The sequence below is a fragment of the Diabrotica undecimpunctata genome, chromosome 1 (genome assembly GCF_040954645.1).
Source record: "Diabrotica undecimpunctata isolate CICGRU chromosome 1, icDiaUnde3, whole genome shotgun sequence".
NCBI lineage: Eukaryota > Metazoa > Arthropoda > Insecta > Coleoptera > Chrysomelidae > Diabrotica > Diabrotica undecimpunctata.
This window is the reverse complement of record NC_092803.1, coordinates 118,003,864-118,016,774: the sequence shown is the minus strand read 5'-3', so window position 1 is coordinate 118,016,774 and position 12,911 is coordinate 118,003,864. Positions and strand designations below refer to the sequence as shown.

At 31.5% G+C, this 12,911-nt stretch overlaps 1 protein-coding gene across 1 annotated transcript; it reads right to left on the bottom strand.

Annotated features, from left to right (window-relative positions):
- Positions 1-8,571: 8,571 nt before the first annotated feature.
- On the bottom strand, positions 8,572-8,889 carry LOC140434709 (protein FAM200A-like). The gene has a single exon (XM_072523165.1). The coding sequence runs from the start codon at positions 8,887-8,889 to the stop codon at positions 8,572-8,574; it is 318 nt and encodes a 105-aa protein (XP_072379266.1).
- Positions 8,890-12,911: the final 4,022 nt, after the last annotated feature.

Genomic DNA, 12,911 nt, shown 5'->3' with positions numbered 1-12,911 from the left:
GATGGAGTTTAAATATCTAGGTATCACATTATCTAGCTACGGAAAGCTCGAAACCGAAGTGGAAAATCAAGTGAATAGAGCAAACAGAGCCGCAGGCTGCCTAAACAAAACAATATGGAGAAATAAAAATATCGGGAAAGAAACGAAAAGCAGAATTTACAAAAGAGTAATCAGACCAATAATAACATACGCGGCAGAAACAAGACTTGACACAGAGAGAACAAAAAGGATGTTAGAAACAGCAGAGATAAAAACACTTAGAAAAATTGATGGTAAGATACTATGGGACAGAACTAGAAGTACAGATATACGACATAGATGCAAGGTGGAGAACATCAAAAACTGGGTAAGAAATAGAAGAGTAGAATGGAACGATCATATAAGTCGAATGACAACAGAGTAGTAAAGACGGCAAGAGACGGTTCCCCAATAGGAAGACGATCAGTAGGTAGACCACGCAAACGATGGAATGACAACTTACTGGAGGCACATTGAAAAACAGAAAGAGTCATGCCTATATAAAAAGAAGAAGATTTAGACGTAGACTAAAACTACACACCACGTATTATTTTTCAATGTATTATTCTCATATACAGTTAGTATCTTTATTATAATTTAACGAATTTGTTTAATAATATTTATATTTGTTTTACCCTTGTCAATTTACTATTTAATATTGAAATTATTTTCAATTTTCATATGACAATGAAATGTTTTAAAGTCTATGCAGTTGCTATCACAAGGTTCATTATTCTATTTTTTTGGCCTAATTCAATTTTTGTCCACCTTTTTGAATGAAGACTTTCCGATCTACATGATCGACCATTGGAAGTAAAATACTACTAGTAGGTGCCACTGCTATGGGAACTCAACATATCCATGGAGTTTAATACCACTATTAAAAACTGGAACTTGCAACCAACAACTATATTCTGTAATCCTGTCTAACTACTTGAAGACACCATCAGATACTATAAGTGTCATTTAAAAATCTTTTTTTGTAAAGCTGTAGGTAAGATTTGTTTCGTTAATTTTAATTCAAAAATTAAAATTTCAATTTTATAATGTTCTATATATAATAAATATAATTAGTTAATATCTGGATTTATTTGTCCTAGCCAAACTTATTTTTCAGATATAATTCTAAGATAAAACGTTCTCAGACCTGAGAGACTGAGCTAGACGAGGCCTACCAATTGACTCCCAAAGAAAGTTGTAAGTTTTATTGTTCTACATTAGCTCCCAACTTTCGGAGGTAGTTATATTATTACACATTTTCGTCCACCGTTTCTGATGGGTGGTTCAATGGTTACAAGTTGGCACCCAACGTTTCTGATAGGTCGTTCAATGGTTACAAGTCCAAATATAAGGTAATAGGAGCAATGTGGGGTATCAAGTAAACTGAACTCACTTTGAATCTTGTATCCTTTCTCACTTTGCCTCATTGTCATAAAAAAAAATAATAGGTAGTATAGTATGCTATAAAATCATAGCTTACCTTAAAATATATTCATAGCATCTGCTTTATAGGTTATTAATCAACACTTTCGACAAACAAAAAGTCCAATGTCGTAATTTGTTTGGTTTCTATTTAAATGCAATTAGAAAACGAGTGTAAATAATATCAAAGCCCGTATTTTTTTTTATTTTTTCAAGCGCCATAAACGTAAATCAAATAATATCCAACTGATGCTTTTGAAGGCCACACAACAACTGACAATTACTTGACTGAGATATATGCTGTTGTCGGATGTATAGTCATTTCTGCAAAACAGAAAAACTCCGCTTTGTCCCGGTACTCCACTATGTCCCACTCTCCCCTATATCTTCTAAAAAAGTAGTATTTTTTTTTATTTGTCCAGACGCCATTACTGAAACCAAAGATCGACACCTATGTGCCAGTGGTGTAGCAGACTCAGAAAACCTTTATAATATAATAAGTAAAGTGAGAATATAACATTTGATTAAGACACGATTTTTAATAAACCACCCAGTCGTAAACTGTGCACAAAGAAAGTGGTTATCATGTGAAAATAATCAGAAACTCAACATCAAAGGGATATCTTAATAAATTTGTGCATTAACTAAGAATTATGAATTTCCACCCACTGCACCTAGAGTTATGATCGTGTTGCATGATACTCATAAGTTTTAGTGTCGTTTGAGAATTTAAATTTAAATGAGAGCCAATTTACCAACGCAAATCGGGACAGCAAGCAGTCTATAGCTTCGGGGCTTTTGTTTTAATTTACCCGCACTTTTTAACAAGTGTGTAAAAATGTAATACATATTGCCATAATTTATATAACCGACTTAATTTAAAGAAAGCTTGGTATAGACTAATAAAAGGGAAAAATGCCAGTGGTTGGCGGTATACCATAGTTTAAAAAGAACTTATAGTGTAGTTATTTATTTCTATAGCGTATGGCTTAATACATGGAATAAATATAACAACAATAGTAAAATGTTAAGTACAGAATATAAAATACAAACATAAGCTTATACAAAAACGAACACAATAAAATACAAGATAATACAAATAAATCAAAGGTTATATCTCTAGATAAAGTTGACCTATTAATTCAAGGCTTAAAGGTTTAGTTGTGAAGAAGTCTTTTGGGCCCCCTTGGTATGCCCTCAACTCACATGTATCCACTATTATTTAGTCTAGGCTGGGTCTAGGCTAGTCTAAGTATGTGTTGAATGGTTTGATCTGGAGCACCATAGTTGCAGTTGGAGGTAGACCATTTTCTCCATTTATGTATGTTGTGTGTGCATACTGCCTGTCCCGTTCTAATTCGGTTAAGGCTCTTCTATATGTTTCGTTGCCGGTTGAAGCCATCAGGCTTTTGCATTGAGTCAATAAGGTTGAATACTTTAGGTGGAGCTTATTCAGTTCACAGCTGCGCCATCTGGAGGTAGCATTGAAATAATCTGCTGTTAGCTATTGGGCTTTTAGTACTGGTGGTTTTCTGGATGGAAGTCGGTTTGCTGCTAAACTCAGAATATCTCCATGAATTTGGAGTTGTAAATTACTATTAATTTTCGAATACTCTTTTATCAAGGCCTTTTGTCTTCGTTGAACACGCGGAGATATATGGCTGATGATGGGAAGCTAAAATAGTGGTACAAGCACAGATGTTCGCAGTGTGACCTAGATGCACCCCAGTTAGTACTACAGAGATTCTGATTAAGGTTATTTTTTCTAGTCCGTATTTTTTGTGCAGGTATTGTACAGTTTTTTAAACCCCCAGGTAACCCCCAGATATTTTGGGTGGGGTTGGTACGGTAGTACTACGTTCCTTATTTTGACATCTAATTCTTGGTTTGCTTTTTGTTTATTGAGATAAAAACAGCTTATCTCAGTTTTATTGAAATTGCGTATCAGTCGCCATTTTGTGAAAGATCCATATATAGCATTTTTCACATAAAAAAACTTGCACGTCATCAAGATTTACGAAGTCAGAACCCCACAGCGTTGCCAAAACATCAGAATAGTTAGTAAGTGAGGAATTTTTAAAATGTTAACTATTTGTCAAACTATTATATTATCAGTAAATACACTTAGTTCTAAGACTACTGCAACACACTAAAATACATAAGAAAACATTTTAATACAAAATTATATATTCTAAACTTTAAACTTACATCTTTTAGTGCTGTAATAGTAAAGACGTCCCGCCATTATTTCTTGTTCAAAATTATCTATATTATATGAAAGCTTATCAGCTTTCTACAGACTATTTATTTGTTTTGACATAGCACAATCTACAACAATAATTAGTTTTGAAAGCTCTTAGTCTAAATTTAATATGTATTTATAAATCCAATGTATTAATATATATTATATTATGACCAAATTGTGTAGGAAATCAAAACATAAACAAAATTCTTACTCTAAAAAAGCGGCAACACTTTATACACTTTTGCCACACGCTGAACTAGTGGCTGAACCCTAGTGTCGAGTAAATGGACCATTCCATTTTGTTGAACTATTTTGTTTCGCTAATTACATGAAATGTTTACAATATTTCAAAACTATACTGAAGAATATATCATATAAGAAGATATAAACAAAGCGGCTATAAATTAAATTAAAAAATAGGCTAACTTTGTTCCAAATTATTTTAGTACAATTAATTTTTCTTTTAAATTTTTGAAAAAGTTCAGGCTTTTTAAATATAGAAAAATAATATTTTAAGAGGCCATGGTTAAAAAGTTATTCTAATTGTTTATAAGCAAAAAACGACATGTTTTTGCAAAATTGTTTTGCAATATTTAAAATTAATTTTCTTAATTTTTTTAATGTAAATATTAGTACAAGTCTTCTTCTTCCAGAAACTACCCTTAAAATTATTAAAACTATATAATTTTCTGACTTATACTGTTGCAAAAAAAATTAATTTGGGATAAACAAATAAAATAACTTTTAATATATTGGACCGATCACTTTGAAATTTTAAACGTATTTTAAGTATTATAAGACACAGCACTCCATGCAATATAAATATTAGAAGTATATTTTCAAAAAAGTTATTAACCTTTATAAAAAACCAAAACTTTTGACTTATTTAGAAAACGCTATTTTGAAAGTTTTTATGTAACTTATAAGTTTCTTCTCTTCTAAAATTTGTTTAAAATGCTGGATTTTTTGCTGATAGACGAAAAAAGCAAAAGTATTCCGTTTTTTGACCTTAATTTGTTAATAACTAATTAAGTCCAAAAAATCGACTACAGGAAACATATAGGTTTTTGTTACAAGGTCCGTACTACTACAATTATCGTTTGCCTGCCGGACGAATGTCATGAAAAAATGCTTATTTTCCTGGGCTATCGGTGCTATGTTCTGGGCGAGGATACCATGCGATGGTCTCCGTAATAAACGCACCCTATATGACTCACTACGACTAATATATATATATATATATATATATATATATATATATATATATATATATATATATACGGTAAGATCAATAATGTTTTAATAGATAATATATGGTAGCTAATTATAATTTATTCTCTTTCAGCCCTGAAGAAGCCAAATTAATTCTCTTTGGCGAAAACGTTCGGCGAAACAATTGATACACATTAGAGTATTTCTTGCAGATTTCCCCAATATTTAAGAGTTTACTATATATATATATATATATATATATATATATATATATATATATATATATATATATATATATATATAGATGTGCAAAAGTTAGTAGAGGATAAACCCTTGCCTCAAATATCCAATTGATTTTTTATTTTATGTTAAATTTTAAACATAACATGTAAATTGTAAAGCATAATAAAATTCTTAATAATATTTTGTTTGTATATTATTTTTTAAAATAAACTTTTTTTGAACGAGTCGAGTTCTCTGGCTATTAATAATAATTTCAAATTTAATACTTCTAAACTTCTAAACTTCTAAAATGTTGGACCACACTGAATTAGAGTGTTTCATTCTCTCGATTATAATTTCTTATTCAATTATTCTTATTTTTTTCTTCAAATCTTATTTCGCAATTTTTTTAAATTGCAGCTGTTTGATTTTTTTTGAGTTAGTTTTTTGTCATTACATTATTATAATATTATTCTATAGACGTTTTTACAATTGTTCTAAATTATGGTAGTACTAAAATGAAATACAGAACAAAGTTGAATAAAATATATAGTTAAAGAATGATAGCGGAGAGCTAGGTAAATCGTTAGAGGCTAATGAATAGACCAGAAACCAGATGCTTTGCCGTCGAAGACTTTTTTCCAATTTATTAAACTACATAGGTTTTGAAAGTGATGTAGTGGCTCCTCATAAAATTCATATTAAAATAATAAAGTCCGTAAACTGGATTGGTCAGAATGTTAATTTTAGAATGCAATGAATAAGGATTTTTTTATAAATAATACGTATAATACATTTCTTGGACAAAAATGTAATTACTTTTTAATGAGAAACAGTAACTCATAAACGTACTTAATATTTCAAATGTATCTTGATTTAATATACATTTTAGGCATGCTTTATATACAAAAATCTTCAAGTACAAATTGAAGTTTATTTGACTAATGAATTATTTCTACTACCCAGTTTGAAGTTTATTTCTTTATACTGCTTGTCTTTATGATAACACCGATTGCATGAAATTTAGTATTATGAAACGCTCATTGTAATAAAACACCGGTATTTTATATGCCCTTCAAGATTAAAAAACGAAAAGCAAAAGGCAACTTTTCAATTATCTGGGAACATTCAGCGAAGTGTACAAACATAATAGATCAAAAGAATATCTAGATCTAAGAGAACATTCAAACAATTACGAACGAACAAAGAAATATATTGGACAAATACTCCACACAAAATATTCACAAGTTAAAATTACTATCGTTATATGGACTAACCGAAATTCATATTCGATCATAAATTACGGTATAACTAACTGTTTATTTAAGTATTATTAATAAAATAAGCAGAGATATCCATAATACGGTGTTAGACTAACAACCTAAAACTTGTGCGGGCGATCACAGTCTATTGCTAGGCAAAAGTAATAATTAAGATCCGACCATTCGAAAATTATTCGTCCATTATCTACTTTGATTCTCTTTTTATGTCATTTTATTTATTTCCGGTACTACCAGGCATGGGAGTACCGGTACGGAACGAATACCTATATACGTTAAGTTTTGCAGACGATCAAGTAGTGATTGCACAAGACCAAGACGGCCTCAGCTACATGATGAAGAAACTACAAGAATAATATACCAATGCTGTCCTAGATATTAACCTCGCGAAAACAGAGTACCTATCTACAAGTGAAGAAGACATAGAAGATCTACAGATTGATGACAACGTAACAATCAAAGGAAAGGATAAATTCAAATACCTGGGGTTTATAATCACGAAAAAGGCAACAACAGAGGAAGAAATTACACAAAGATTAGGACAAACAAGAACAGGAATCCGATAACTTAACTCAGTATGGTGGGATAGACACCTAAATATGAAGACAAAAACGCAGATTTATAAAACATTAGTGCGAAGTATTATGACATATGGGGCTGAAAATTGGATCATAAACAAGAAAAATAGCAGTAAGATAGTAGCAACAGATATGGAATGCGTGCGAAGATGCTGCAGAGTAACAAGAATGGATAGGAGAAGTAATGACGAAATAAAGCAAAGAACATCAATAGAAACAGACATACTAACATATATAGAACAAAAAAGACTAAAGTGGTATGGACATGTAAGAAGAACTAGTGACAGCAGATGGATAAAGAGAATAACCGAATGGAGCCCCATAGGAAGGAGGAAAAGAGGACGACCCCGAAAATCCTGGAGGAACGAAGTAGACGACGCCATGAGTAAGAGAGTACTAAACGATGGAGAATGGAACAACAGAGAGAGATGGAAACGGTTGAGCGAGGGAAGGCAGTGAATACTGTAGAATCCCTAAATATATATATATATATATATATATATATATATATATATATATATATATTATTTATTTCCACCTTCTCAACGAGGCCACATACGGCACAATTCGAATATTAGCGCAATTGAGTACCCTTCTGGCGCATTATAATATTGACCTCGCATCGTTATCTGTCTATCTGTCTGTTCGACTGTACTACACCTCAGAAAGATATAGCCAGGAAAACAAGTTTTGAAACTTGGTACCTAAGTTCCGTTAGTTTAAGAAAGGACGAGTTCTTACTATATACAGGAAGTACAAAGATTAATACCTGGAGATGAAATACTCAGAATTGATTTTAGTAGGTGGGTCACCCTAAATCCAAGAATTGGAAACAGATGTATAATCACGGATGAAGCAAAATTCACGAGAGATGATATTATATACAATCTTAGGAACTCACACGTTTGGTCAGAGCCAAATTCATTTGCCACAAGGCAAAATCACTCGCAGCATAAATTGTCTGTTAATTATGGTGTCGTATACTTGATAGCAAATTAATAGGACCATATATTTTACCTCTTACCCTGACCGGTGAAGTTTATTTAGATTTTTTAGAAAATATTTTACTAGTACTGCTAGATGATGAAAGTATTAATACCGGCGGAATATACTTTAAACATGATGGTGCTTCACCACATTACAAGCGCATAGTTAGAGATGTTTTATCTGACAATTTTCCCAATAGACGGATTGGTATAGGCTGTCTTCTAGTCTTGCCTTCACGATCATGTGATTCTAATCCTATAGATCAGCGGTCGGGGAACATTTTTAATCATTACCCCAAAATATTTTTGTGTAAGTTGATATTACCCCATGGCGAAGAGCAAAAAAAAACGAAATCGCCTCTTTTTAGCATCTTTTATATTATAGCCCCCATGATAATTTTGAAAAGAAAACAATAACTAAAAATTTAATTTAAACATCATTTATTCAATTTATTAATGTAATACCTAGTAATCCATAACTTTCACCCCCATAGAAAATAGAAGTAAATGATAATTTCTTGTTATTTTGTAATACAAGAAAAATATCATATGAATTAAAAAATAACGAGAAATTATCATTTGCTTATATTTTCTGTGGGGGCGAATTTTCATGGGTGAGGTTTCATGTTCGATACAATTGCTTCAAAATTGGGACTTGATGTAAGAGCGATTTGAACACAGTCTTCGGCGTTTAATCGATTTCTGTTCTTCGTTTTTATTTTCATTAGAGTGGAAAAGCCTTGTTCGCACAAATATGTTGTTCCAAATGGCAACAATTTTTTAACCGCCTCTTCATGTACAATTTTGAAAGCCTTTGCAGCTTTTGACATCCAAACAGACGACAGATTTGGTTTACTCTCAAATTGAATATTAGATCGAAGTTCAAGAATTGCTTCTGCTAAACCTGAAGGTTCTTCTGGTATCATAGCAATTTCACATGTAAAAGGATCTGCAATGCAACTGAGAGTAAGTGTATCAAGATCTGGAAAGTAATCTGAAAACCGCTTTCTGAGTTCGATAAGTTGTCTTACAATTGTATCCTTGATGTCAGCAAAAGTAATATTTTCGCAATCTTCCAAAAACAAAGCTAACCTTGAAAACTACGTTCGGTTCTACTTTCTGTCTCCAATATTGCAGCTTTAACCCAAACGCTGACACTATTTCTCTCGCTGAAATGATATTAATATTCTTTCCTTGCAATTCTTTGTTTAATAAATTTTACTGTCGAAAATGCCCACTAAATATGCGAGATATGCAACCTAGGAAGAGTTTTTAACTTATCTGCGAGAATATTTTTTTAATCAACCATAAAAATTTCGACTTCAGTTTTGAGAGTCCATACTCGATTTAGTACATTTCCGCGAGAAAGCCACCTTACTTCTGTATAATAAAGTAGGTCCGTATATTCAGCTTCACCGCCCTGACATAATTCACGAAATAGCCGCGTGTTTAGTGCATGTCCCTTGATAAAATTTACAATCTTGATGACATCATGCATGACAGCTTCCAGTGTAGGTTTTAAATATTTGACCATAAGGGCCTGGCGATGGATCATACAGTGAGTAACTTCAATATTTGGGTTATTTTTTTTTACAAAAGCCGAAAAACCATTAATATGATCCAGCATAGCTGGAGCTCCATGCAAAGATTCAGAAATACAGTTTTCCCATTTTAAACTTTGCGCATTGAAATATTCATTTACTTTATTGTAGACATCAATTCCACGAGATCTCAACTCAAGAGGAGAACAAAACAGCAATTACTCTTCAAAATTATCTACACCTATGTAGCGAACATATACCATTAGCTGTAAATTGCTACGAAAATCAGTTGTCTCATCAAGCTGAATAGCAAAATATTTAGCCTGTTTAATACGAAAATAACCTGTTCCTTTACATTTTCTGTTAATATAGAAATTTGTTCTTTCACAATTTTCGCAGACAAGGGCACTGAATTCAGTTTCTTTGCTTCTTTTTGACCACCCAAATCTTCACCAATAGTGTATGGTTTCTTATTCCGTGCAATCAATCAGGCTACTTCAGAGCTAGCCCTTGATGCTGGACGCCGATCAAATGTACCAAACAAGTTGCTATTCAATATTTGTCTTTTAACAGGTATTTCTAAATTTGCAAAATATTCTCGCGGTTTGGAAGACAGGTGTGAATGCAAATTATCTAAATTGTAAATGTTTCTTCAATTGACTTTTTTTGAAAGATTCTGAAGTCAGTACCTTCACACATACAACACACTCTGGTTTCATTGTACCATTGTCTTCTATTTATGTAAAGCCGTAATTAAGGAATTCGTCTTGGTATGTTCTTTTTCTATTTGCTTCCATCTTAAGGGAGACAGAAAATAATAGTTGTAAAATACTTGAATTAAATTTTTAAATTGCGGATAAAATGGTGATCTTGTCAGCAACTAATTATAAGTAAAAACTCGCTCTCTGACTCGTCAATGTATTTGTATCTTGACGGCATAGCACGAACTGAGCATGTAGTCGGGGCCGGGACTGTACTTTACTACGCAAAGATATAACTCGAGAACACTCTAGTGGTGGAGAGTAAGATGGCCTGCATATGTCGCTAAATTGTTTAAGTTGAAAAAATACTAACAGGTTTATAAAATAGCAAATTAAGAATACATACTTTTTACTCACAAAAGTTTCATTTTTACCCCCAAAATTTTATTTTTACCCCATTTGGGGTAATTTACCCCGGTTCCCCGACCGCTGCTATGGATTATTATGCTTGGGGATATGTAAAATCCAAAGTTTATAATGATGAAATACTTATGATAGAACTTCTTGAGGGACTTCAAGACGCTTTTTCAGAAATAAAAAATAAAACAGACAAGTTTAGGAAGTCAGTCAGACATATTACAAAACGCAAGACTTTGCATTCAACAAGGTGGTGGTCATTTTGAACAATTACTCTAGTTATTTTTCTGCAAATTTTTGGTGTTTTTTTTTATTTTTAAGAAACTTTATTGATTAAAGTTGTGTCTTTTTTGTAAACTATTTATTATTGATTCATTAATTAAAGACAAATATTTGTTATGAATTATTTGTTGCACATTATAAAAAAAAAACATTGAAATGTTAACATTTTACACATTTAGAATAAATAATGGTATTAATTTAAATTAAATCTCATCTATTTTTTCCACTTCGAACTCTCTATTTTTCTCTCCGTTTATTTTTTCACACTTCCAAAATGATTTTCAAGGCTTTTTTTGAGATCTTAAATAAATTGCCAACAGGCAATCAAACAGTACTATATTTTGTGTAATTTAACTGTTATGCAATCATTGCGTATGGAAATTAGACCATTAAATATTTAATGGGCTATAAACTTTGATTTATTAAACAAGTGTTCTCTGAGAATTTCGTCCGCTTGACTAAATAGATTTTTTCATGTTTTTAATACAGACAGTAGTTCATGAAATTTCAATGAAAGAGAGAGATAATTGTATTATAGCACTATATTGAAAATGTACAAATAGCTATTTTTAAAGCTAAAGTGACTTTATTTTTTATTTCGTTACTGAAAATTATCACATATTATCATATTATATTATGACATATTGCTTCACATTTGACAGTCCATTCTGAAAGCAGGATATCTCTATTGACTGACATACGAAATCGATATAAGCTGATTTGTTTTACGGAATATTGCTTGAAGACGTATCTTCTTAAAGTGCCTTAAGTTCAAGTTGTAGCAAGTTCGTTTCCATTTCACATATACATATAATAAAAACACAGAAAAATATTCTTAATCTTTTTGTGTCTCTGAGCTTGGTTACATAAACATTTTCGAGTCTGTTTATATGTCCGGATTTTTTGTCATCGAAAATTCGTTACTGTAGCAGTTAGAGGGAACGAATTGGGGTCTGAACAAGCAAAGATCTTTTTCGGTTATAGTTTCAAAAACCGGCAAATTTTGGCTAATTTCGAATGAGTTTTGGTTAAAAGGAAGGTGATTAGGCTCAAATGCTATGTGGCAGTATTGGTCAAGTGAGATAATTACCGTGTTGTTGCTGTATTCCGCGTCACCTGATTTTATAACAACGTTTCTGAGGGCTAAGTGAGGCACACATGGTTTTAAGTGAAAATTAAGCAGCCGACTTTTAAAGAATACTTATTGTTATCATCCAGGATAGCCTGAAGCCCAATTCGATATTTGACCTCTTCCAAGATTTGTCTATCTTCCATTTTATGTCTACCATAAGTCGGATCTAGATCGTTTGAAGTTTATGTGGGCACTGTTTTTTGTATCCAATTTAAGATAACGCACTTTTTAATAATTTAAAACGAAATAATTAGCCAGTGAAGAAGATAGTTTTGTTAAATTTTACTAAATAAACATTTTTCGTTAATATACTGAGATTATTTTTTAATGATAAATTAAAAAGTTTTTAAATAAATATAAGTCTTATGTATCAACTAATTGTCATATTTTAGTTTAGTTTTAAATAAAGTTAACCTTGATAATTAATTAAAAGTTTAGAAAAGTTAGGTAAAAGTCTGTTTTGTAAGAGGATTCAATTTAGTGTTTGTTACTAAATTTAGATATTTTTATCTGTAATAACTGTTTATGTGAAATAAAAATAAATATGTAATGTTTTTCTTTAAACCAGGAGTTTAAAATTACTTTTTTTAAAAAGCTATTCACCCTTTAAATATTTTAGGAAAAAAACCTTTCTAAATACAAAGAGGATTATTTTAAACGGCGTCCTATTTTAAATAGTTTAGGAATCTTCTTGTGTAATGTTGCCCAAGACATCTCTGTAATTATTTTTTGATTTCTTTTTCGTAGTAAGTATCTCCCAGTCCCCCCAAATAAAGGAATCTTTATTCACGACTTAGCTCTTTAATCAAAACACGAGTAGCAAACGTTTTAAATTATTTGCTTACACTATCTATAAGCCCAGTAATTTTTTAGTC

What these genes read in the sequence shown, in the direction of transcription:
- LOC140434709 (XM_072523165.1), bottom strand. Translation starts at nt 8,889, where the DNA reads ATGATACCAGAAGAACCTTCAGGTTTAGCAGAAGCAATTCTTGAACTT.